General features: G+C 43.1%; 1 protein-coding gene across 4 annotated transcripts; it reads right to left on the bottom strand.

The window, feature by feature from the left end:
* Positions 1 to 11: 11 nt before the first annotated feature.
* Positions 12 to 27,565, bottom strand: LOC146207213 (uncharacterized). Of its 4 annotated transcripts, none has more exons than XM_084575497.1 (8): positions 27,386 to 27,521; positions 25,718 to 25,852; positions 23,376 to 23,735; positions 18,202 to 18,313; positions 17,984 to 18,132; positions 14,028 to 14,256; positions 10,189 to 10,341; positions 12 to 385 (listed from the first exon to the last, which is right to left on the bottom strand). In XM_084575497.1, the coding sequence occupies exons 2-8, from the start codon at positions 25,820 to 25,822 to the stop codon at positions 378 to 380; spliced, it is 1,116 nt and encodes a 371-aa protein (XP_084431623.1). In that variant the 5' UTR covers positions 25,823 to 25,852; positions 27,386 to 27,521; the 3' UTR covers positions 12 to 377. The 4 variants fall into 4 exon arrangements, with proteins under 4 accessions (XP_084431623.1, XP_084431629.1, XP_084465707.1 ...); XM_084575503.1 differs by having other exon boundaries at positions 14,028 to 14,253; XM_084609581.1 differs by lacking the exon at positions 25,718 to 25,852 and having other exon boundaries at positions 27,386 to 27,565.
* Between the last annotated feature and the right edge of the window lie 180 nt (positions 27,566 to 27,745).

Genomic DNA, 27,745 nt, shown 5'->3' with positions numbered 1-27,745 from the left:
AAAGGTACAGATAATTGAAGTGCCTTATTTTATTTGTCATAAAAATGCATCAGGATGCATACATAACACACACACACACATAAAAAAAGGCCACTTATGCTGCTATAAACAAACGGAATGCACGGACCTTCACACAATTATCTTGATCACCTACATAACTTAAGTTTCATGGGTCATTCTTTTTACCAAGCTTTGCCTGCACTTTTACGTTGTATGTACATGAGGTGGGGGGGCTGAACAATTGGTATATCTGTACAATGTTGCACACATGTGCCACAACTTGTGAATAGGAGTGTGATGTTGCCCTTTGCATGCACACCTCGATGCCTGGTGCTTCTTGGCAATGAATACTCGTGGTGGAGTTTTTACCGGTCAGGTCACACAGCTGCAAAAATAAAAAAAGGGGCCAATTCCTTAGTAAAAGTGGCAAAAAAATCTGCACGTGGAAGAAAATCAAGGAATTTCAATACAGGTCTGAAAGTACAGGTAAACTCTTTGTCCACACAACTTTCACAATAAGAAGTTAAATGTGAAGGCCTACCCACACGTGGCAAAACTTTCCGTATGTAGTACATGCAATAGATGTGGCTGAATTGTTTTGCTAAAAATGAATTGCTCTCGACATGCAGCACAAGAAATAGCAATGCACATAAAACAGGACTACTTAAACGGGCTGAAGGAGGCAAACATTACAAACATTTATTTCCCCGACAATGTTACTGTACTTGGCAAGGATGCAAGCAACTGTGCTTAATTTGAACTGCAATCAGTATTAAAGCAGTAGCTAACAATGGTCATATTCTAACTCAGTGATTGGTTGATGCAGGTCACGTGGCACTCAACTGCAGTGCAAACAAGCCGTGAACAAAGCGAAGATTTGGTTCTTTCCACTGATGAGCAAAATTATTTCTTCACATTGTCTAATCAGGACAAAAATTATTTAAATTTTAATGCATGCATTATTTTTTGTGCATCCCATGCTTTTGTAGCTGCAAAACACAATTTATATAACTGTGGTGTTATTAATAGTTTCTAGTCCACTCGTATAAATGATGCCACTACACTACGGCAATTTCCCCTCCAACACAGTGCCACAAATGCTTTCGCTGCTCGGCCAATCATTGAGGGCTTCGTGTCTCTTGAGGGAACAAAGTTAGAATATGGACCCAAATGCCACCTAATGAGTACAACTCCAAGATACTAGGTCGCTCCTAAAGACAAGTGAGGATAACTGTGTCCAGGCTACATGTCTAAACTCGTGAGATTATTGTTTCATCTCTAGTTCACTCCCTCTGAACTGATTATGCCTCAGACCCAAAACATGCTCAGCACTACTTGGAAACCAGGAACAGCAATATGCCACAGTACTTACGCTTAAAGCCTTATATTCGCTCAGCATGGTGGGGAGGAAAAAGGAAATGTGTCACCATTTACCACACGAATGTGTACCACTTTCACCACAGTTGCCAGGGATGAACACAGTACCACGAGCTTGGTAGTGCGGTGCTACCATATACAATGAGGTGATACAGATACAGCAGCTTGCATCCAGTGCAAACAAGACTCCTCAATCCATATCAGGAAGCTTTGGGTACTTAAAATTTGATATCTAGGCTACTTAGAGTACATCTGATGGATTTTTTTAGAGAATCGAGGAAGCAAATGAATTGCTCCAGTGGTCATTCCTAGCTAAGACATGATCTTTAATGAGCAATTTACATGGCTGCCGCATTATTTCCGCATCGATGCTTGACAGGTGGTCTGCTTGCATCTACAGAAGCAACAACCTTGTGTGCATCCTGTTCTACATTTTCACTTCTTGCCACTTGTTAGCGCAGTTACCACCCCACTCCCAAGCATTCCAGCCGCCACAACGAAGTTTAATCTTTAGAGCAAAATGCGAGCGCAGGCGCAGTTAACTTGAATATCATCAGCATAACAGCACCACAGTTGTAACAAACACAAAGTGCATACAATATGCAGTCTACAGCTTCGACCTATTTGTACTAGAAAACAGTCAGTTGCAATTGCATGACTTCAGTGTGCAGGTACTGGGTACATGTTGCCAGGCAGCTAAAGCACGGCAAAAATACAGTCAAGGCAAGAAATTAAACGGGTGCCAGAGGCATATGCAAAGCAAGATTTTCATGTGACACAGCTTATCATTACCATAATGTCTGTGAGTGCGACAGCAGTTCCAACATTTACGTAGCACTATACCTCACAGCCCTAAAGTAGTAGCTATTCTGTTGCAACAGTTTTCGTGAAATTCTGAAGATATTTTCAAACTAATACATAACACAATGGTGCCTGATCTACACAAGGCAAAATGGGCCAGGTTCAACTGAACACAGCACGAGTTAAATTAATTTAAATTTAATTTCAGAATATGATACATAACAGGCTCCTGATAAAATAATACCATGGATGTGCAGTGCAACTCCTCTGATATGATCGAGTTGCCTTTAGTCTGAAGAGACAAAAATGACCATTACAAAAGCAGCAATCTTGTGAGATGGTTGGCAATGAGACTACGCTTTTTGCACGACAACTGATGCAAACATGTGGACAAGGGTACTCGAAATCCCTTATTAAAAGTCCGGGGCTTGGAAATGCTTATTTGTAGAGCTGTTCAAATAGCAAAATTTTGTGCGCAAAGCAAATTTGAATATTAAAAATTGAGTTCAGATCAGAGAAAATATTTTCGAATACTGCCAAGTTAAGCTACAAAAGAAGATATTCTGCTAGACATGCCTGCAAAAAAAAAAAAATCTAACTTATAAGAGGTGTGCAAACACCAACTTTTTGGGTGTGAACTGAATTTGAATAAAATAAAATGTTCGCAAAGAAATGTTGTTTTCAATCATCAGCACAATTTATTACACTTGCAACACCTACCAGGCATTAAATAAGGAAGCAGAAATCCCATACCAGCAATTGTATGCTTGAATGCAGCTGCTATTGAACCAGAGTTCTGCATCCATGATTGGTTAAAAAGGCTGGGCACATTAGCTTCCAAGAGAAGTTTTATTTCAAATATTCTGCATCTTTACTGAACAAGGAGGATTGTACTTCACAACAGGATGCAATTGGACAGGTACTGCTCACACGCCATGCAGAACATAAGAACAAGATTGCACTACTGAGCCTATTTCACCAGCTAGATGCATTAAACCAAACGACAAAATATGAACACTGCTTATCCCTGATTTGTTAAAGAATCAAACGCAATGGCCTTATAAGAAAAAATTAGGAAATATTTTAAGCATGCCACCAAAAAATGGCTAGATAAGGCTTCTGCATGACTCATATTCGTAAAATAAGAAAATCTAGTGGTGAGCGCAAACATAAATGTAGTCTCTAAGTACCAAGCTTGCAAAAGTTTAAATATGGTAACTAAGCTACATCACACACCGTTAATACTGCTCTCAATTACGACGACTACCTACTCACAATGCCAACCAGTAACTTTACAACAATTGTGGCAAATTGAAGTTCTTCCTTTTTTTAACAAGTGACAGTACAGCACAACTCCGTTGATATGTTCCCGGTTTATACAATTCCCTGTTTCATGTGGTGAAAATCATAGGCAGTAAAACATCTCCCATAGCGTTACACTATTTTTTCTCCCGGTTACTATGTTCCCAGATAAGACAATTTCCCGGCTATTATGTTCGAAATTTTGATCGTATAATATGCTTTGCGATCAACCCAACATGTGCTAACGAGCGCTCATGACATGGAAAACTGATCGGCGGCGCTCATCCGCCACAAACAGTTCCTTTCCTGTGCCAAGGTGCAAAAGGATGGAGCATCAAAGAAAGCCAACATACCAGGCGCCCTTTCCTGTGGAAACATGACTTCATGAGGAGAAACGTGGTGGCTTCTTTGTGGTGCCTTGGGGGCACAGGAATTAACCATTTGATAACTACAATTAGTCAATAAGGCGGAAATTTGGGCGAGTTGGAAAGCATTCAAAATCATATTTGCTAGTGCTTCTTAATACACAAGGAACAGAAAGAACACACATGAACAGGACAGACACTAGTCTTCAAAAGGAGAGACACTAGTCTTCAAGTGCTGGCCATCACGACAGCCAGCACTTTAAAAGCTTATATATGACATGTTTTTTTAATAAACGGCAGTTGAAGACTAGTGTCTGTCCTGTTCCTATGTGTTCTTTCTGTCCCTTGTGTCTTAAGAAGCACTAGCATATATTATTTCAGAACACTATTTGCCTGCATACGAAAGGGACGGATCTGAGGGACCAACATAAGCCAAAATGCGACGACTGTAAGCTACCGCAATGGCTTCTCCATATGTCATCGTTGTAAAGGGGCGAAGCATCCGGAAACAACCAAGGAAGCGATCACGCACGCCATTCACGGGTGGAAGCAGGCTCTAGCATTTTGAAGCAGCTCAGGAAGCAGTAATAATGCCATTCTGGAGCAGTTTTGGAGCGGAGTTTTGGAGCATGTTTCTAAGGTCAAACGCTTTGATTATTTGCAATTCTATAATTTTGAAATACAAAAACAACCACTTTGATTCCCTTCTATTCAATGTTCAATGCTTTTCTGACTATGAATGCATCTTTGACAACACAAGTCGCCAAAACATGTATAAATGTCTAAAATGACAGCTGACCTGAGCAACGATTCCAGACTAGTAGCAAACGCAATACTTGCTTGTCCCCTTCATGCTTGAAAACAAATTTGACTGAAAAAAATTTGACTTTTGTTTACTTGGCTTGAGAGAGGAATGTGGAGTCTACCATTTTGATGTGCTCAAACACTGCAACTAGTCTGGAATTCACATCAATGAGCAGCACGTTTCCGCTCTCTATCTCGTCCATATCACTTCCGATCCCATGCCTGAGCTGATAAATTCCTGGACACTGAGTATAGTCCCCAAGGAGGACAGACTGCACTCTCTCCCCCCCCCCCCCCCCCCCCCAAGCGTAGTCTTTCCCTCCTTCAGCCAGTGGCTGCTGCTGTTTTTTTCATTGAAAGACACTGGTGCTTCCTCAATTTCAGCATGCTGGTGATAAGCCCTGTACGGATTTCCAAACCCCTTGAGAAGGTTTTTAGTGATTGGAACCTTCGGTATGTCACCCCAAAAACGATTCAAGTATGATTTTGTTTGACATATGCTTTGCACAATTGTTATTGATAAACAGGCTCAATGGACCTTCCTGCTTTCACAGTAGAAGCACTAGAACTCATATTTTTATGTATCTGGACAAGTTTCCTAACAATTCGCAGTAACTGCACCACTACTCTCTCCACAGACGATTGAAAAGGCTGGGAGGAGATGCTATGTCACATGAACAGCATTTTTGAACAATTATTTCCCTCAAATTGCTTGAGCCTCATTTTAAATGTACTTGCAATATTTATTATTGCTACAAATATGCTTCTCTAGAATTTTATTTCTATAAGGCACAGCATAAGGTGTGTTATACCTTTGCTGCCGGTACGCTGTCATCATTTCAACTATGGCAGCTCCCAAATCAAACATGCACAACTCAAAACACGCCATCAGCTAGCTGTGCTTCTCATGGTTACAGTGTACTATTGTCCTGTCCCCTCCTCGTCCTTTGTGATTTTGAGCGCTTCGCCATGTTGACGATGAACCAACATGCCCAAACGTTTTCCCTTCCGCAATACTACAATGGCTCGCTGTGCAGCAAAAACCACCCTTCCTCTAAATTTGACATCAATATACTTAGGCAGTTGGTTTGGAACAGTTTTGGAGCAATATTGTGCTTTGAAGCAGGATGGAGCAGGAAAAGCAGTTTGGAGCAGAATGGAGCAGCACTTCCACCTCTAATCATTGCCTTTTATGAACTGGATTTGTTACTAAATGTCTTCCGCGTTTATGACACACAGATACGGACAGAATTCTGCGAGAGCTAAAAATAAGCTGTACATACTGGATGCTTATAAATGCTAATCTACACTTTTATGCACTGAAAGTGCCAATTCTAAATGCCTTTGTACCTTATTCGGTAGTTAAATTTTTCAATATCAGGCAGTTTGGATGATACGTTTTTCCCCCGCATGTTTTCAATAAAACATATCGATGAAGTTTGTACCTTATTCGGTAGTTAAATTTTTCAATATCAGGCAGTTTGGATGATACGTTTTTCCCCCGCATGTTTTCAATAAAACATATCGATGAAGTTTTACTGTATACAAGTGTCAACAAATAGGCATGTGTACATATGATTTAACAGGGTTGTTTTCCTGGCTAGTTAGTATAGCACAATAAATATGAGAGCACTCGGAAAGACAAGAAGAGCGAAGTAGATGGCACAAATGCTTTTTGCATTAGTTGCAGCTATGTTTATTCTGAACTTTCTTGTCCGGTGATCAGTCTGCCTGCCCAGACGTGTACAGCAACGACTAACGCAACATTATTGCCAGAGATAAAAACGATCGACATCTGCATCTTGATCAGATGTTGGTTGTTTTTATCATTGGTGATTATGTTACACTAGTCGTTGCTGTATGCGTCTGCACAGGCAGATTGATCACCGGACAAGAAGGTTCAGAATAAACACAGCTTCAAATAATGGAAAAAGCATCTGTGCCGTCCACTTCTCTTGTCCCTCTTGTCCTTGCCTTGCCAGCTTTCTCAAATTTATTTTATATATGTGTACACACATATATATATATATTTACATATAGTACATTCCTCAACATGCACAGACAAGCCTGCTTCTATACACGTTGTGTTTCCCCCTTTCCACCTCTAAGAACAGCATTTTGCTGCTATGGTGGCAAAAACTAAAATATGTAGTTTACAACACATGAAAAACAGTTTCACATTATTATGTTGAGCTGAGCTGTAATCTGCATGAACCTCAATGAGGTAAACCAAAAGAGCTTACATTTAAGAAACATACGTAAGTGCTTAGAATGTGCAAAGCATACTGGTACACAACAAATGGGAGACTCATGGAACTGCACAGCCTCCCACACAATATCCTTGCAATGAAGAAATCACAACAGGGACTTGATTTCATGCCCCAGCAAGCTTGACACCTTCTGCTACTGTCACTGGCACCCCACACAGAAATGGCATTTCACAGGCCTGTGTCACAACAGGGTAAAATCTCATTGATTCAGCCCCATTAACTCAAAATTCAGATCATATTAACTAGGTGTGCGGTCCAGGCCGACACCAATGTGATGTTGTGGCAAAAAACGCCCACTGATTCGGACATGGGCGGGCTTGCAACGGATAATTCAGGCAAGAAATCGTGTTGAGGTGTGACCCGCAAAGCCAGCAAACATTGAAATCAATCTCCTCAAACCTGAAGATAATGAAACAGTATCCATGAGCCTTAAGTGCGCAGGCACAATAGCAAACAGGAGCACCTCATTGCCGAGAAACAACCTAGCAATATATATAGTTTCAGTTTTTCTTCTCTAAAATTCATACCGCTGCTATCAGTAATCCAACTTTTGGATAATTCGAACACTATTCTCAATCCCTTCAAAGCCAAATACAGTCGAAACCCGCGATAATGAAATCTCGAGAATACGAAATTCTCGCCGCTACGAAATATTTCCGGATCCCCAGCAAATGCCCATGGAGGCCCCCAATGTATTTCGTATCTCTCGGTAATGAAACATTTTCGTACCGCAATCCCACGATAACGAAATTTGCTGCAACGCCAATCCACATACTGTCTCCCATATTATGAATAACAGCGTCAAAAAAGCGCCCAAGTTGAGTAAACTACCACAGCGCGCTTGCGTGGCTGCAGCGAAGGTGTTGGCACCAGGCAACCTTGCAGCTGGCGTGACTTTAGCCATCTTTAGCCGGCTCTAGCCACCATGCCGGCGCAGCGCGTGCCCTCTGTGATCGGTTCCGCAGGGCGGTGCTCGCGGAGGCCGCGCCTCAACACGCGCAGAGCATGACCACAGAGATCACCCGCACACGTTCGCGCGAGGGTGATCTCAGAGGGTATGTTCAGGGGAGGCAGCCTTGCAGCAACACCTTCAGGGGGCGACACCAACGCTACACTTTTAGGCCTGCCGAAGCGGAGCACGTGCGTTCGTTGAGTGCGGTGCTGGTGGTGTGTGTGTGTGAGCAGCAGTCGGCATGTTTGCGTTTCGAAAGATGTCTCCGCCAGCCAAAAAACAAAGATTTTTGTTGCTGCAAGAGAAGGCTGCCATCATTGCTCAAGTAGAAAAAGGCAGGAAAAAAAAAATGGATATCGCTGACGAGCACGAGATTGCGTGCAGCTCTCTGTCCACAATTTTGAAAAGTAAGGCAGACATGCTCGGTGCGCTTGAGAATGGTGCTCGAGCACAGCACAAAACAGTGGAAATGAATCACTTCTTGCAAAGTGAAAGTAGAACTATGAAGTTGTTGCAAGGCAAGGCTTGGCAAACCAAGCTACCCCGACTTTTAACAATAAATTTTCTTTTTGCGGGCTGTTTTCTATCTTTTCTGTCTCATTTTCGCGGCAACGAAATTCTCGCGGAAGCGAATTTTTTTGCTGTCCCTGGCGATTTCATTATTGCGGGTTTCAACTGTAATGAGATTTTACTGTAACACCTTTGGTGCTGCATCACCTCGTTCTGCCTGGAAAAGCAAATGTGGAACTTTCACATGTTCTCGAAATATAGTACATTGACAATTATCCAGTCGGGCAGCAGGTTGGGCTTAACTTCCTCAGCTAAGCTCACAGAATAGTCTTCGCCTACCTTTTCTTTTTACCCTTTAAAATGACATTATAAAACAAAGTACATCACGAAATGTAGTCTCAACTAGAGAACATTTCTGAGCCAGAAGTACATGCCAACTAACTGCACAAAAGCTGTCAAAAAGATATATGGAAGAGAAAAAGGTAAACAGAGAATGTTGCACTTCTCTATCCTCACTCGTTCCTGCCCTAGATGAAATGAAGGCTCACAACATGTTCCTGTGCAAGTGTATGAAGGATATCTTTGCGCAAGTATGCGTGCTCTTAGGAAGGAAAAACAGGACCATGAAGTAGTGATGTGACAAAAATGACTAGGCAGCAGCTCTGTGGGACTAGTGGACGAGAAGGAAGACGCCGAGAGTGCAAAAATGATTTCAATTTTCCCATCCTGACATATATACAAACTTTGAAAAATCCTCTTCCACCTGGAGGTGAAGTTTAAGAATTGCCCAAACAAATGTGCCTTGCAGAAAAAAATTCCCCGTTAAGCACACCTCCAGCATCTCTAAAGTATGTGCCATAGCGAGGTCATGATTTGGTCTAGTTTCAAGGTGTAGCTCGCCAACATTCTTTCCTACTAAACAGCAGCCAGAACTAACAATTTTTGTAAATGGAAGCTTACTGTGATCTATATGCAATACTCAAGGAGAATTTTAAATTTTGGTCGGGTTAATAATTTTGTTGTACTTACTGCCACTTAGTAACCACACACTGAAGGCTGAAATTCAGCATGCTATAAGTAGTAGTATCAATAATGATATCGAAGGACTAAATCCAATGCTGCACCTTTGCTCCCCGGGTGGCCTATTCAAGCTTAGAGAGTAATAGAGTAATTTTTTACAAAGCCATTTTTTAGTACCTTGAGAGCTGATGCATTCAAAAACAAATTTTTGAAATCAGGCACAACTGTGCAATTTCACGAAGATAAAATTTAAAAAGTAATCTTCAACTTCTGTTGTTGCATTTTAAATATCAATGGGCAGATTAGGCAGAAGAAAGCTGCGACAAAAAGTATTCTTTTTTTTTTTTTTTTTTTTTTTTAAACCAAGGGGAAGTCAAAAGACCCACTTTTCTAGAATTCCACCTCAAATCAGCTAAGCTCAGGCCAGGGGAAAGCTTTTATCTGCTGTATCACCTGTGGGTACCCAAAAGAACTGGGGATCGAACCTCACACATCCTGCAGGCAAAGTGGATGCTGAAACCACTATGCCACTGCTCTAATAGATTCCCCCCCCCCTCCCCCCTCTCCCTACCTCCGAACAACCACACACTTTGCTAGACATGGCGTAAGGAGGATCAGATTCCGCATCACACTCTGTTTACTTGTGCCCATACCACACATTTCTGCAGGGCATGAGGATAGCCCACTGTTGAGAGAGCCCGTCAGGCCCGCTGCAGCTGCGTGTGACAGTAGCAGCGTTGGGCGGGTGACAGGTGCACTTGGTGCAGGTAACGCAGACCCAGGTTACCTGTGGAGGGGGGAGCCTTGGGCATTTCGCACACCTCGCATGCCTCTAGGGCCGGGTGGTTGAGAAAGGTGCATTTGGAGCACTTCCATCGGTTGTCTTCCTGATTCTCCTCGTCCTCGGACAGGATGCTGCTGCCTGGCCGTGGGGAGGGGGCTGCATGTACATGTGGGGGACAGACAAGATTCAAACTACATACTCACAAAGTCAAGTTAAACTGACAGCTACTTCAATGTGAAAGCGTTAAGAGTGTCATGAAAGTGAAAACTGTCCACCATGCATCAAGAAATAGGACATTTCCTTCCCCTTAGGAGAGAAGAGAGACTTGAACATAATGAAAGATTTGAATATAAACAAGGACTCACATATCGTAAAACTTGGGACTGAATGAGTCTTTATTGAGCTCTTCACTACAACTTAAGCAGAGTTTAAAGGTGTATGCTATCACAATTTCTCCAAATGAATCAAATTGATTGCATACCTGCAAACCCGGCAAGATCAAAAATATGGACATTTTTTTTTAGAAGAGGAGTGGGGGCAGGCCGCATTCAATGTTCGGATGGGAGAAGGTGTTTGCCCAAACTTTCAGACAGCATTCAATGCGTCCTTGTGCACAGAACTTACTTGAAAAATCTGTCAGAGCAATTTTGCTCAATGTACAGCTCACACTGACAGCCTTTCACACCACCAGCAGATGTTGGAGTGCCGATTTGCACAGAAATTCAGTTCTAGCTTGTTTCAGTTTCAAATCAGCTTTGCTGTCGCAAGACATCCCGACGCTGCATCCACACGTTGTGCAAAATGCAAAATATTTTAAATGTCATGAAACATGAAAATTCAGAAACATGAGACTGCAAGCTTCTGTAAATACTCTTGGGCTGTGAAAGTGACATGACTTCAAGCACACGATAATGTTAACCTTTACAGTCTGTACCATACACAGGTGGCCTAGCTTTCTAGCCCTAAGCTAACATACAAGCAACTGCAACAGCAAGCATAAAATGCAGCCAGCCACAACTACTTTGGATTTGACTTGATTTAACTTTGATTGGCTGCTCAGCAATGGTGCTAGTGCAGCCACTCATGGTGATGCAAGCATTATGATCATTGTTTCTTACCCTTATTTAGAGGGAAAGCTGTGTCGCCACCTACGGGAGTTTGCATGGAGCTTCCTGACAACCAGTTCAGCCACCACGGGCGCCCAAAGCATCATGGGGCGGAGAGCTCCCGAGTGCAGAACTACTAACTTCGGCCAAAACTAATGGAAAGATAAACATTCTACAATAGAAAAATGTGTCAACATTCAATATTGCGACTATAAATTGCAAAAAGCAGGCAAAATAGTATGCAAGAGTAAAATTTGACCAAAATAAGCGATGGCTCTCTCTCCTATTGGCTAAATATTGTGCAGCACGAAAACCAATTCTTCGCACCTAATGGCACACTTCAAAAAGAAAAAAATGTTTTAAAATATCTATGAATGCTCAATGACTTAAGGGAAGTTTTTTAGTGGCATTTCGGAAAACCGAAACCTTTTATTGGCGTCGTCTACTACTGCGCCTTTACTACTATGGCATTTGCTCTTTACACTCGCGGCTCGAGATGATGAAGAGGAGGAGCCATCTTACTAATGCTATTTTGCGTTCCCGACAGAATGTGACTGTCCCGCACCAAGTAGCCCATTGGCCCATGATTCTTAGCGCACCCATAGTGGCTGAAGTGCAGCGGCCATAGCTTTCCCTCTAGGTAAGAGTAAAAGGTTGTTTATGATGCAGCTGCAGATTTTGCACCGCCGGTTTCATAGAAACCATTCTTGCACGGGCACAAAAAGCTTACCGGGAAACATAAGGCAAAGGCAGCGGTCGTACCAATCGGAAAGTTCAATAAAACATCGGGAGTCTCCCGAATTGGAAGGGATGCCAGGTACATGATTGCTCCAAACACTTCTATTTTTTTTATTTATTATTTTTTTTTTTTTTTTTTTTCACAGCAGCCCCCTCCATGTGTGAGAGACTTCCTTTCTCAAATAAAAATAGTAGCATCAGAGGTCTTGAAGGTCACAGCCAAAGTTGATGAATTAATAAGCCTGCTAGCAGGGCACTGAACGCCTGGACTGTTCAGCAAAGCTTGTATCATAAATTTTCTGTGAAGTATGTTAATCGGGGTTTTGAACAAACCAATATCGGAACACAGTGGTTTTACTGCAGTTGCTACAGTACAGCCAAACCTGGATATATCAAACTCAAAGGGGATCATGAAATAATTTGATATATTGATAACTTGATACTATACAGAAATATACAGAACGATCGCCACTTGCGATCATGAAAAATGATACCGTATGTGTCGCGTAATCAATCCACTCGCATAATGAATCCACCCTCCACTTTTGCCACTGAGAATTTAAAAGAAAACAAAAAAACAAAACACAAAGCATTAGTAGGGCGTTCCTCCTTTTCGGCAGTCGCATCTGCAGCTCATTTATTGGCAGAGCGGCTAAGATGCTGCGCAGAGATAACGCCACGGTGTGTTTATCTTTTGGCTATACTTTTCCTGTTAGTTCCTGCAGTGCCGGGGAGAAAACTTGGCAGAGTGCCCATGAAGGCTCGATTGCACCAAGCCTTGTTCCGATTTATAACGCCGCGCTTAGAACAGGCGGAGTCTACTGCCACAAAATCATTGAAAAGCGTGGTAGCTGCAAATGCCGTTTGAAGCGAACAATGCTAAAAGCTGGTGCCATGATCACAGCTGACCGCATGCTTCTGTTTACATAGATGCAAGAATAAACTACTCTCTCAAACAAAAACAAAAATTCCCGCTTTTTAACTTCTGCAGCTCCCATAGCTTAAGCTACGCTGTACGGTCAGCACGACGACACAAACACAAGACATGCATTGCACTTCACCCGCCGCGGAAAGAGGGTTCGCAACACACACTAGAGAAAGCGTCCGACGCGTCTGCCACAGGCTAAGCTGGCTTGTCGGCACATGCGTAGTGCATGCTGCTGCGAATGAAGACCGAGAAAGAGAGAGGAAGGGGAGAGAAATAGCTCGGCAGAATGGGCATACCCTTGCACTTCGCTCTATCGCGTTTCCCCTCTCCCAAACGCTCCGGCTGCATTGGCTGCATCTGCTCCGTGCTGGGTCTGCTGCGTACCAGGCGCTGCCAAAGCAGTTCCCTCTCGTTCCTTCACGCACATGGCTTACAAACGTCACGTGTTGGCATGAGGCAAACGATCACCATAGTGTGCTTCCATGGCCAGCGCCGCTTTCGAGGCATCCTAGATCACCGCAGATATGTGCACCTTAAGGGAAAGGGTGCGGCATTGCTCTAGACAGTCGTCGCCGAACTGGTTCTTTCTGGTTCCTTCTGCATATGGCTTAAAACTTCACGCCGCAAACGACCAACGGTGATGCAATCGACTTTGGGGAAGGTGCACTTTCCAGTGCACGGTGCGGAGTTCAATATATCGAACGACCGGTGAAATTGGAGTTCGATATACGACGCAGCTTTCCTATACTTTTACATGGGATTTTCAAGGCGATATTTTGAGTTCGATATAACCAAAATTCGAATTATCGGTGTTCTGTAGTCTGCAGCTGTCGTGTAATTAACACACAACTCTGGTCATTCGTGGTTTCAAAGAGCATTCATGCAGAGGAACAAACTTGTTTCTCTCTTTTCTGCACCTTTGATTTTAAACAAAGTAGTATCATCAAAGTGCTTCGTGTGTCCTCCCCTATGTAATATCTACTCTCCGGAGGGCCTTTAGGGTATTTGAATAAATAAATAAATATCCCCATGACACTTCCCCCAGACTGGCACATGCCAGAGTGGCCTACCATTAGAGCGCAGCACATGCGGTGGTGACAGGATGGGAGTCCTGGAGGCCTGTGGGGCTGGGTGGGGCACCACAGTCTGGCCAGGGTTGAGTCTCTGGTAGAAATGCTCATCAGTGGCCCCCAGAGGCACCTCTCCGCGCGAGTACAAGTCGACCTCGTTCAGTAGGCAGTGACACTCTACGTTCAGGGTACGGTTCCTCCTTCGCAGGTTTCTCAGCTCCTCCATCTGCTGAAACACATTAAAAACACATTTTGATAATATTCTTCACGGTTAAGGCACCAAATTTGAAGGGTTGCTGAATTAACTTTTAGCGAAGTAAAACACAAAATAAGTTCTCTTTTCTCTTGCCACACAAGCAGGCAAGTTTGTGCAGTTAAATTCACGAATTAGAACTTTATTTTTTCACATTTATGTATAATTTGAACTGTACTAGTTGGTCTGTTCACACTAGATTGAAGTCAATGTAGAAAGCAACCCATTAAGTAAAAAAAAAAATTGGTTTCGCCCTCAATGTAAATCTAACTGTGCGCTGCCATGGCTGGGTAGCTTGGGCACACAGCTAACAGAGCAATGCACCCAAGAGGCTGCACTGCCTCTTCAGGTGAAATGTGGAGAGCAACAATGGCTTGCGAAGGTGTCCCTCGGCAATGGCGTGATAGCGGTGCCCTCTGGGACTTGTACTCAACTTTTGCTTGTTGCTGGTTTTGAAGGCTTCGATAGCTTACTGTGCTAGCTTTTGTTGTTGAGAATGGATTATGCGACTAATGCCGATACAGCAAATTATGCACATTGATGGCATTCCGAAATAAAGATCGCGCATGAAACTATGACGCAAGAGAAATGAGCATATTGGACCTTTTGCTGGTGTCTGCTGGGCATCTTTGTCTCAGTTTTCTAGTGCCCTCTGCATTCCGTTGCATGCAACAGTTTGCAATGGTCATCTCATGCAATGCATTTAAATGTAGCAATTAAAAAATGTCTATCTGGGCTAATTCCTGCACCAAAACTTTTTTTTTCAATATATTACCACAATGTGGGAAGTCCATCATCGAAACAGGTTATAATCAAAAAGTCTGTTAAAAAAAAATATTGTTGGAAAGTTAGTAGACCGGCCCTTTAAGCAGGACAGTGCCAAATTGACAAGGGTGTCCATGGTATCCTTCATAGTGTGACATGGAAGTACCGGAGACCTCTCACAAGTGGCTCAGTCACAAAAAGAGCGAACAATGTGTGACGAGGGCGAAGCTATGGTGCACTAGAAGAACAGGAGGATAAAAAAAAATTGGCAGTGGTTTAGCTCCGGTTAAACCTAGTTGAGTTGCGAAAGCAATGGCTGCATGGCTACGCTTAGGATTCACTTGTGGTTAAGCGTACGCTGTCGTTTAGAATCTTCTCAAGAACTTGAACCGGTCTCTTCCGCAGTTGACGTGGCACGACTTCTAGCCGCATCTTTGTTGCGACGCTTCTCGAGTCCTGTGGCACGTTCTTCTGCTGCTTCTTGAGCACGTTTTCTCTTCTTTGTTTCATACCGTCGGCTTTGCCTCTCCTTTGCCAACTAAGCACTCTCCATAACGACTAGGATCTACTGAGGCGAAGCGCATATATATACCCCACATGGCGACACCTCCTCTCCCTCTACCCTAGTGGAGCAAATGCCGGCTGTCACACATCTGGCAGAACGAGCGGCAACACCGGCGCCATCTGTTGGAGCACGCCGAACCAGCTGTGGCGTTGCTAGGCAACGGCACAGTTGGTCATTTGTGGCCGCAGCGTTATGGCCCACGCGAAGAGCCGAAGAGCTGGTGTAGTGTTGCTTTCGCAACAAAAGAGGGAAATGCATAGGAACAGTAACATCCCAGACGATGCACAGCTGGGTGCGGCTGGCTATCTAACATGTAGCCAATAGCCGCCGTCGCTGCAGGCTGGCACAAAGCTCAGAGAATTGAAACCAAAGCCAAGCAGAGACTATTCTCAGAGACGGGGCCGTCCGTTTTTCCTCATGCCTCCTGTTACATGCATGTTAAAGGGCCCCTGAAACGGCACTCGTGCTAATATTCTAATGCAAGAAGTCCACAAAGGTGGTTGCCGAGTGTTCAGAGTCAAATTTACAAGGTTTGTGCGGAGTCTATAATTTACAAAATATTTTTAAAAAGTGCTCCTGGCAACCACTCACAACAGATTAAGGCGACACCTACCCTATGCTCCCTGCCTGATGATGTCATCAGGGCTTGTTGGGTGCGCTGCTCCCAAGTAACATGGGCAAGATGGGGCATAGTGGGATGCCATCAAGACTTACTTTCATTTTTTTTTCTTGCGCACCGGCATGCACCAAGTTGAAGGGGGAAAGGTGCAGCATCATTTTCAATCATCAATATGTCCAGTGCTGATGCTAGCTAAAAAATATGTGTTGCGGAGAGAATTTATGGGGTACCTATTGCTCGTGCAGATTTTTCTAGTTTTAGTAAACAGCTTTTAATGGGCTCTTTAAAAGTAGTTTTTGCAGCGTGTAGCCGGACAAGGACAAAAAACGAGGTACAGTTAAGATGCACAGGCGCTGAACTGCAACTTTATTTTGGTAATCAGCCAACCATGTCATATATACCACAGAGAAACGCCCAAAAGAGGGACAAAATTTAACCCTTTCACAGCCGGGTTTTTTTCTTGTCGCTGCACTCCCCCTGCCGGGATTTTTTTCATGTTAGTTTCGTGAAACTTTTATGTTAGTAACGCACGCGATGCTCTGCAGGACATGTAAACACTTTTATTCAAGATAACCTTATAGATATTGCACTGAATACAAAAAATGACAACTAATTAACAAAACAATTATTTTCTAATTAGGATGTCAAGGTGTTTAGAAAACTTTTTTGGTGTGGTACTCTTCGAAACAAGGCACCACACAGGCACCGCTATCATCGGAGTCCGAATTCATAAGCAATTCCTGAATTTCTTCGTCTGTCAAACCGCGGATGCACGCGGAACGCTGCCTCGCCATGGCTGCTCTGCCGAGGCCAGGACCAAGAGACGTATCTAAACAAATGCGCCCCATCTGTTGCTTAAAATTTACACATGTTTTATGAATTTATGTGTCTTCTCCATAGATGGCGCGACATGCTTGCATCGTTTTTTTTTACACGAGTATAATCAAGGCATCTTGATTTTGTTGCATCGGTTTTTCACCGCGTGTTTCACATGGTTGGCTGATTACTAAAATAAAGTTGCAGTTCAGCGCCTGCACATCTTCTTACCTGTTCCTCCGTCTTTGTCCTCGTCCGGCTACGCGCTGCAAAAACTATGGAAAATCAACTAGCCCGACAGCTTGTTCTCTTTAAAAGTAGTTGGACAACACTGGGCCATGCAGTACAGCTTTGATGGCCGCCTGCCATGCCAGTCATGCTTGGACATAGCCTCCCTTTGGGAGAGTCACTGGAATAAACTGATGCGAGACACAATGTTCAGAGTAGCAAGCGTCCGACAGCATACATTCACACAGGCTTCGGCCTTGACCTTGTCAGCTGTTTGAATTTATCTGAATTTCCAGGGGTCGAAATACCAAGCTTTTATGTACAAATACTTCAGTGAGTCTTTATCAAAAATGCCATCATCAAAGAATGTTGCACTCTTAAAGCAAACTTTTGCCAAGTTTTGGAGTATGCTGAGTGAATATAGGATAAAGATTTCAATACCAAAGCCCCTTCCAGGGGCCGAATTACACAGCAATCACATCACAAACTTGACAGAAAAAACTTTCACAAACCTGTCAATTAGCCCTGCTCCTACAGGTGGATATGTCCACCAGTCAGAATCGATCAACACAAGAGGGGCTATGTGATCAGTTTGTGGCAAGCTTGCGACATTTTCGTGATGTGATCATTGCATAATTTGTACAATGAGACTGTTGGGCTTACTGATGCTAATGCAAGTGAGCCTAATCAACTGCATAGAAGCTTCAAACCTGGGAGGGGGTGACATCGATCAGGTGCTTGTCCATGAGCCTCGACTCCTTTGTTTCCACTTCGTTCCGAAGTTGCTGAAGGACCTGCACCTGCTGGGCATACATTCGCTGCAGCAGTTCTAACCTTTGGCGTTGGTGTGTCAGGAGAGCTGCATCGGGAAGAGTTGCATAAGTGAACACCACATGCGGGGCAAGAGGAAGAATAAAGGCAGTCATACTTTGAATCATGTTGTCGATGACAGGCGGCGAATGGTGAAGCCGGTTCATGGGAGAGTCCATGGTGGGTGCCTGAGACCAGCCACCTCCATATTGGGAAGAGGGCACACTGACCTGCAGGCCAAGCACACAATGTCAAACTACAAGTCTCACAACAGCTGATTTCACTAAGGAAGTCCCAGCTGTGAAATTCTTGATGCCTGTTCACACCTGCCAGTTGCGAAGTGCATGTGGCCGACTGCGCGGCCAGCTCGACTGCACCAATGTTCAAACTTGCAGGAACATGCTTGCATTCACCTCAGCTGCACCACTGATTGGTCAGCAGTTTACGACTCACAGCTGCAAAACTGGGAAATCAACCAACCTACAACTGACCTGTGACTGTAGTTTTTCGGGCAAAGAAGTCGCAAGTGTGAATAGGCATTTAGGGGCACAATATCCATAAAAATAAACCACACCTACAAAAACGAATAATACATAACATCACTCTTGACAACAACACCCATGAAGGATGTGATGCCACATTAACATTCTGAAGCAATGCCCCATGTCTTCTTTCATTGTACACTCAGCTTAAAGAGCAATGAAATGCACTTGCAACATACTTCAAGCACAAATCTAGCGCCTAAAACTATGCAGGCCTTCTTTGTAGATGTGCTTGAAGTTCACAGGAAGGGTTTTGATACTTCTGCAACACTCCTTGTAATCCGCGAAAAAAAAATGGCCATTTTTCATAGGTCTCGGAAAATATTTTTTTGCTAGTACAAATAATATTGCAGCACATAAGCAGCATACAAAACTGCGCATAATGAAATGCTGTTTCCAAAAAAATAAGTTGAAAAGCAAAGCTTTTATTAGGGAACACACAAAAATCGAAAAATTGCCATTTTTTGTGGCGAGTTAATAAATATAAGATAGAAAAGGTACGATACCTATAGACACATTATCAACAAAGAAAATTTAGAATATACATATTGAAGATCAATGACCCAGGAACACTGTGTAAAAAGTAAACAACCCGTACAGTGCCATTCTTCAGCTATATAAAAAAAAAATCTAGAGGTGGAAACAGCCTCATTCCTCGCACCATTCATTGAAGGAGTCCTTTGTTTTTGCGAGGTACCAAACTAAAACCGCTGCAAACTGGTTGTAAAGGCCGGGTATACATAAAAGCGTTTTAGTGAAATAAATCCACCCGGACTCGGAGCCGAAGCTCACTATTGAATCGCTGGCAAAACTAAAACCGCTGCAAACTGGTTGTAAAGGCCGGGTATACATAAAAGCTTTTTAGTGAAATAAATCCACCCGGACTCGGAGCCGAAGCTCACTATTGAATCGCTGGCACCACTTTCGGGGAATTGTCACCACTCAACACCGTCAAATAACAAAGCCGACAATATGATTCAATATTTGACTTGCTGGAAGTCTTCTGATCCCAAAACTTTGATGTTAATGCAGTATTACCACAAGTGGCAGTTTTGTTGTTGTTTTTTTCAGCCACAACCACCATGCCCTCTTTCACAACACACGCACACTAGTTCTCAAAAAGGTGCATCAAAAATCAGAATGTCGCCTCAGCAGAAAAATTTTAACTGGTTCTACAAGTGCAGTGCCTAGAATAACCACTGGGTGAAATTAGGTTCACAAAAAACGATTCCAACATGTCTAATTATGCGAGTTAAAGCATCAATCACCGGTGATCGAGGCACGGTAACGAAAGAGTTAAAACATTTTAGGCCAATCACAAAGCGTTTTCGCCTTTTAACAGCAAGAGTACACAAGCCATTTCTAAGTCTATTACTACTACTGCTTAGTATGATGGAGTTGCCGATGATGTTTACCACTTTTTGAAAGACAGCAGAATCTCAGTAGTATGGACAGCACAGAGTTGTGAAAAAAATTTATATCCGAAATTTCATACAGTCGAAATCGCCATTCACAAATATGGGATATGCATTCAAAGAGATTTGTTTACAGCTCAGGAGGTTTATTTATGGCCTTCACAGCTCACTACTTGTGGCGAGTACACGCTGGTGATGATGACCGTGCATCGATGGTGCCATGAGGGTTTACGATTTCTTCAGTGCACAGCACAACTGGAGATCATCACATATAAGTGATGTCCCAGCCACCGCTAACTACTCCACGTGAATCATGAAGTTAAATAGCCCACACATCACCGCAAAAAGCAGTAAAAAAGCCAGTTATGTGCAGGCAGCTCGTAATGCTTGAAGACTGAGATGCGACTCATCTGCAGCATCATCTGCAGTGGCACAAGACTGCGTTCGTAACATCCGAAATCTTTTATACTGAACACAATGCACTCACTACAACCAAAGAATTTTATGAACTCATATCACCCCAAAATTCGCATCAACTGTGCTGTGACCAATATTCTGCTGCACTGGCTGTAAAGTCATGATGCAGCCTCCGATAGACTAGCTTGTAATGTTCTGCATAAATGGCCGCAAACTGCTTTTAATGTTCGTGTTCTTTGATGTAATTTCTGGACAAGTCCAAGATTTCAAAACAGAGTGTTATATGAATGGAATCTTTAGTTTGCATCATGGAATGCAGCAAGCAACAGCCCATTTTACTTGTAATCATGAGCCACACATGATTTAGAGAAAGAAAACATAATCAAGACCTGCAGAGCAAAAGCAGCAGAGAGAGAAAAAAAATAAAGAAAAACCTGTGTATGGTGTCAGTCCCTCAAGTGTTCAAGTATTGACCTTACTCATATTGTCACAGTGCAAATTTACAAAACGAACACCATAAGTTAATTGCAGCTGAGATCAGAACTTGTGTTGCCTGCTAAACTTTCACACTAAGAATTAAGTACAGAATTTACAAAAAGTGACATGCAAAGATTCAGTTGCCCAAACGGTAGGAGACCTTTACCCAAAAACCATGCATGTTTCCAACAGACCTTTCTCGTCAATTTCAGAGCATATCTACCTTTATGCTTATCTAGCAGTGTAGAGCATATGAACTCTAAAAAATCGCACCCTTCAGGACGGTATTGATAAGCACAAAACAATAAGGTACAAGTCAGTTGTCTGCTCTGTCTACCTTTTCCTAGCATAGCACTAAAGTTAATAAGCAGCAAGAGTAAGGTATGTTCATAGGGTCACTCAGGACAAGTACGAGCTGGCGTGTCTCGATAGTGCACCGTGTTCCAATCACAAAGAACTCCTCTCATCGAAAAGGAGTATATTTATTTGCTACAAGAGACCAACATTATGAAACACTAGTGGTGCCACCAGCAGCTGGGTTCATGAATAAAATGTATGCAACGACATGAATTTTCGGGTAGTGATCTCAGAGGCTACAATATCCCAACAAAATATCGCGGCACGAGTTTGAATCGACTGGTGGGGGTGTTCTTAAATCTCATTTTCCCACTGACAAATGCATACTGTGCTGACTTGCAAATGAGTAGAGAATTAACTTTTAGTAATAAAATAAAATAATTGCATGGAGTTGTCCTCAGGGTCCCTTTCATTGAGTGCACTGACAGGCCATGCCTATCCCCTGGACTGAGTTGATATGAAAAGAACACATCCGATTCTGAAGCGTGCAGCCGTGCGTCTCTGACAACTCTGCTTCCCAGTTATTATATATGTAAACTCCAGACAGCAGCCTGCACACATTCATGGACTGCTTGCAAGAGTAATTAAAAAAAAAAAAAAAAAGAAACTGTTGGGAGTGAAGCAATACAAGAGTCTTGTTCCTGTACCCTTCATCTTGTTTTGCACCTTTGCCTTTTTCACCAGCTATGCCGGTTCACTATATACCAGCTCATCATGCTGCCACAGTTCCAGCATGGAACATGTTTTATTTACTTCATTTGCATTTAAAGCACAATCTGCAAAGCAACTACATAGAAAGGGCAATGTGTACCAGAGCTAGCCTGTGGATACAAGGCATTAATGGATACCCATGGCATGGAAAACAAATGAGAATCCAATTGATGCGCATACAATATCATTGATGAATGAGCACATAGCTGAACAAATGCCTATGACTCACTGACAAGAACATCCTTCACCAAGGTTACAATAGGAACACCAACAGCTCCTTTGCACAACTTGGCCAAAATCAAGAAAAGACTTCGGTAGGCAGCACATGTTACTCTTCCCCTCCAGTTCAAACTTCCCTGAATCCTCCATTAGATTCCGAAAGCCACCCTTAGCCTACTGCCAACAAATTGTTTTTTTTTATACTCTAATCCAGCCTTTGCAGTATGTTCACTAGGAAAAGGAGTTCAAAACGATGTCAGCAAGCATGGCCACAGTGGCAAGACAGAGACCGTAATTAACACCATAACAGGAGCATCAGGCTGATACTCTAGCCTTTGATTTGTAAACGACTACAGGCACCTTGGTTCAGTTGTATGTCTTCTTTTCTGCAATCACCACATGGTATTCACCTATGACTGCTAAGTAATCTAGAATTTAATTTCTCCTCTCAAGCTGTTTTAGTTTCAGTTTCATCAATCAAATGATGGCCATGACATGCATGAGATGTTTTATATGTTATTTGTTGATATTCTAGCTCTTTAAACAAGCTAGCTTAAGCATTTTAGTGAATTAAAAACAAGCATCAGCTTTTTGCAGTTTTTTTTTATGTCTGACATGACCTGATCACTTCTTGAACATCACAGTCATTGATCAGTTAATGAAACCAAAGCAGCATCAAGAAGAAATTCAACTCTAGATTACTTAGCAGGCATAAGCCTACCTTTGTGCAAAGGCACTGGCCTCTGTTACGCATGCCTGGTGGGCTCGCACAGCAACACAAGCAGACAACTTCCACAGCAACCACAAGTGTGCCTGTGATGCCATGGCAGCAGTAAATCGCAACCTCCAGTGACCTGCCACTCACCATGACACCAGGAAGCTATGACATATAGTACCTCGTTAGAAATTGTTAAAAAACAGTTCCAAACTACATGCCGGCCAATTAGCCCACAAATTAAAAAAAAGAAGAAGAAACAACTGCATTTTCTATATTAATAATAAACTGCTAACTCTCTGCTCCAAGGTGCATGTGAGGTGTATTACAGTGAATGCTCAAAATCATTCATTCTATTGCTGAACCCATTCCCTGGTCCCTTTAAACATACCTCTCACCCTTTGAAACAAGGTAAAACAAGGCCCTCTTGCTAACACACCTGTGGCCTGTAGTCAGTTCGTGCCAATGGCTGGTTCGAGTGGGAAGCAGGGAAATGTGGTGGCAGCAGAGGAGTAATCCGAGAAGAAGCGTGAAGGGTAGGCTGAGGGGAACGCTGGTGCTGGTGAGCCAATGGTGACTGAGGTGTGGGTGGCGTGACTGGCATCAGCATGCCAGGGTACGGTGGCGGCAGGTCCTGGTCCACTGGAAACGGTGGCTCAAGGGGCTCAAATAATCGAGATGCGGCTGGGCGCATGCCTTCACGGTTGGTGGACAGTTCTTCCGAGTCAAAGTGGCTGTACAACTGGTCCTGGCTGGCCCGTGTAAGGTGCTCGATGCATTCGGTCCTGTTGCGAGGGTACTGCAAGTGGGCAAACAGCAACAGATGTATTACTGAAAGGTTCACAGCGAGTAGGCTGAAATTTCGTTATGCTGCGCATGCTGCCCAAATTTATTTTTTTCCCAGCAGTCATTTCTAGCAATGTTTGCCCAGGTAAACAAAAGTGCACTGAAGAACTGGTAATCAGGCAGCCTTAGTGTAATGACAGTGGTCACGTTCAATTTTCAGTCCCGGGCAGTCCCGGACTACTTGCTGACACATGTTTGGCATTAGAATTACCTTAGGCAGCCCAGACGCTCTGCCCACGAGTACAGCTCCAGGATCCGCGGCCACTTTTGAGTGCATTCGAAGTACTTTTTGCGTTCCTGCATACAATATTGTGCACTAAATATTGCCACAATCTCTCTAAGCAGCTGTAAGGCGTTTGAACCTTGCGTCTTCGCTTTATTGTCCTAAATTTCACTCCATAAGGAAGCATCCAGAGCGCCGAGAACGGACTGTTTGTTCATACAGTGCAGTTCTCCACCTGTTGCACGATCTTCACAGTGCACAGGTCTGAAAGTGTCACAAGCGAACCACTTTGTGCGGGAGCAGCTAATGCTTGATGTAAATGCTTTTTTGCAAATGCTTTCATCTGCTTTTGAACATGGTAAGCTGGGCTCTTGGAAGAATTTCTTGAGCAGCAACGGCAACCAAACCCTGCCACACTGAGTTTTAGAAAATGCTTCACATTCAGGCACGTCACGCTCTGTTCGCGATAAGCACCGATTGATTTACACCTGTTATTTATCTTTACTGTTCCATGTACAGCAAAAGATTAATAAGTGCGTGGCATCACTGCGAAAAAACTGAGTCGTGGTGGCTGATGGTTGGCATCGTCTGCAAAGAGCGAATGATGCAGGGAGCTAGCAAGGTCATGTGACAGTCAAGCTACTTCCTGTCTGAGTGGAAGCAGAGACTTATCAGCAAGTAGTCCAGGACTGAAAAATTGAATGCACCCAGTGACTGTGTTGTTCACAGGCATGAATGCACCACAAACTGCATTTCTGGGTAGCAATAAAATTCAGAACCTTTTTCTTTTTTGTGGCACCCAACATATCCAAGCACTTATTCCTTACAATAAATACAATGCAGAATGCAATGGCAAGGACACGCTACGCAGCTATTTTTCTATGATACATGCCAGAGCATTATTCTAGGAAACATGACAAAGAGCACTAAAACAGCACCTCCAGAAGATGTAATGCTGCGGTGGACATGTTTCAATGAAGGCAAAATACAAGGAGCCCGAGTACTGTGTGATCAGAGCTTTTGGATCATATCAGTTGGCAAACTCCGCTCCAAAAAGTGACTGGGTTTAGTATGCACTTTTCGAGTGCCTATAAATTGTTGCGCCATCTAGAAGCAGTCAATAGAAGCTTTCTACTATTGCTGTCCTTGCCTTCCAGAAATCACGTTCTTTTTTCTTTCTTCTTTTTCATCTGTTATGTCTAAAAAGTTTTGCTACTGCAACTTTTGAAAATTATTTATTCTCGCGGTGGTTGTGCAGTTTCATTTAATGGCCGTGGGCGCCGTGCCACTATTTGTAGGCACCCGAATTTTGATCAATCCAAACAGTCATTTTTATATACAGGCCGTATGGAAAGTTTCACAACTGGTAATATTAAAGAGCTTTGCTGTACGATGTCAGAACATGTTAAAGAGCTCAAGGTGTTTTAAATTTTGCTGTGCAACGTCACAAGTAGCTTGAGTTACTCTGAGACATTAAACCCCATAAGTCAAAAAACAAACAAAAAATATATATACTTATTTCAGCAAATGTGCTGTCTACATTGCAAACATAACCTATTTGGCAGGTAAAACAAGAATCTACAGTAGTAAATGAAGTAGCAAACATGCCTTTGAGCTGTAAACTGAACACAGGAAGACCAAGGGTTGTTCATGGTGGACCAATCACTATAAAGAAAACTGTAAAAAGCATGTGGGTGAACGTCCCCACTTACAAGTTGGACATAAGACTGGATCACAGCATCAGGCAGTTCAGGAAACTGTGCTCTCATGTCATTGTAGAGGTCCTGGTGCACTGGGGGCACCGAACACATCGCCATGCTGTTGCACACGAGGCCCTAGCACAGCGTCTGCATAACATGCACACTTGTAGCCTATGCACAACAAAGTAAACAGCAACACTATTCCAATATTATTCGTATATTTTTATTCAGGCCTTCTTATCTGCACTTGTTCTAATCCACAAATCGCAGTGTCAACTATGCTACTTTAAATCTTTTCGTGCAAGTGTTGACCACTTGAACTGCATTTCTTTTTCTCTTGAGACGTTCAGCTGAAAGTTTCTAGATTACCACGAACTATCACTGCTGTCAGAAGCAGTGGCGTCTATTTGTATGTCTTGCAACAGCTTTAAAAAAAAATGGCACATTTTACATTATCCACAAATGCTTAACCATAAATGCCTGTAACAGCATCCTCTACTACAACACTGCAATGAGAGGCATTCTATGTTCTAAAACAAAGCAAGCCCACAAAACAGCCTTTACAATAGGCACAGAGTGAAGAAAACGAAAATTATTACTAGTTCTGAGCTTTTCACACACAAGTCATTGGTAGTAAGCATTTATTCGCCTATTCCCTCCCCTTCTGCACTATTTTTAAACTCAGAGACAGCACACGATGTTTTATATTAAAGCCCACCTATATGTGATAAGCAGGCCGCACAGTACCTGTCAGCCGCTCTCGGCGTGTTGTCTGAGGCTCATTGAAAGACGTGCGAATTTGAAGCGATTGATGATGAGGGGGAGGGGAGGGGGCTAGAGGAGGCATAGGTGCAAACATGGGAGGCGTAAATACCGCACTTGAAATCGGAGGTTGTTATGAGGGAAGAGAAAGGAAAAGAAAACTAACAAGCAAAATAACTGGGTACGATCCAAACACAAGATGTTCGATATACTTTTCTTCCGGTTCGACTTACTGCGAATAAGATTTCGCGTTCTCTCCTTTTTTTTTTTTTTTTTCTAATTGTTTGCCTGTTATCCTAAACGGAACAATACGCAACGTTCATCAAGCAAGTTCGCCGATGATGCGACACAAACAGATCAAATTAGTTGGATTGCTACGACATCCGGCAACGATTGTTGCTGCCGATTGTTTCTACACGGAAAATTGGAGGACGACCTTAAGTCAAAAGCCAAAAAACACAATGTCAATCAAACAAACTCCTACAGTACGCCGCTAAAAGGTGCAATCTTTTTTTCTTCGGTGGCTTGTTTCATCATGTGGACTACACACAATGATCTGCGGAAATGCGGAGCGCGAAAACGTTCACCGATGCAAGAACATATCTCTGTTGTACCGGCTTTCAGTGTAGGGCCTGTCATGCCGTTTTGCCCGCGCGTTACCTTCTTGTCTTGCACTCGGCAACACCAAACCTGTCAGAATGATCATTTAGCGTTAAAGTAATAAAAGCATCGCTGTACTAATGGTTGTACTGATATGTATAAGCCTAAATGCTAGATAGCGTACAACCCAATACTCAAGTAAGATACTCAGCGACAGCGAACGACAAGTGCCTACCACCTTAGCAACGCACAGTGCTAACACGATCAGCTTTAAGAGGTAGAAGAATGACTGTAAAAATTACATATTCGAGCACTCACCATCTTCGCATTGCTCCAGAACCTTACGTCACATAAACGCGAACTGACATCGGCAATCACCTGTTTACGGTTCCATGTTGCCAGCACATGCAATTTCTTCCGACAGTTTCCGCGATTGGAGGCAGTCCAAGGAGGCAGCTGCAAGGCAGCTGTCTTCACTGTCATGGCTTCGGCCCACGGAGTAACGGCATGGTAGGTAACGGCCCTACGGCCCTACTTTGTACGTTACCAAGGTCCACGGTATCTACCACTACCGTAATTTTTAAAATATAAAGGTGAAATTATTGTGTCTTTGAGCTTTTGCTTTGCACAGAACATGCTAGTCTTTAGTGCAATCACAAACATTTGTAGCAAAGACAT

Source organism: Amblyomma maculatum, chromosome 1 (genome assembly GCF_055883805.1).
Source record: "Amblyomma maculatum isolate TAMU_Amacu chromosome 1, ASM5588380v1, whole genome shotgun sequence".
In the NCBI taxonomy this organism is placed as follows: domain Eukaryota; kingdom Metazoa; phylum Arthropoda; class Arachnida; order Ixodida; family Ixodidae; genus Amblyomma; species Amblyomma maculatum.
This window is presented reverse-complemented; position numbering and strand designations above follow the sequence as displayed.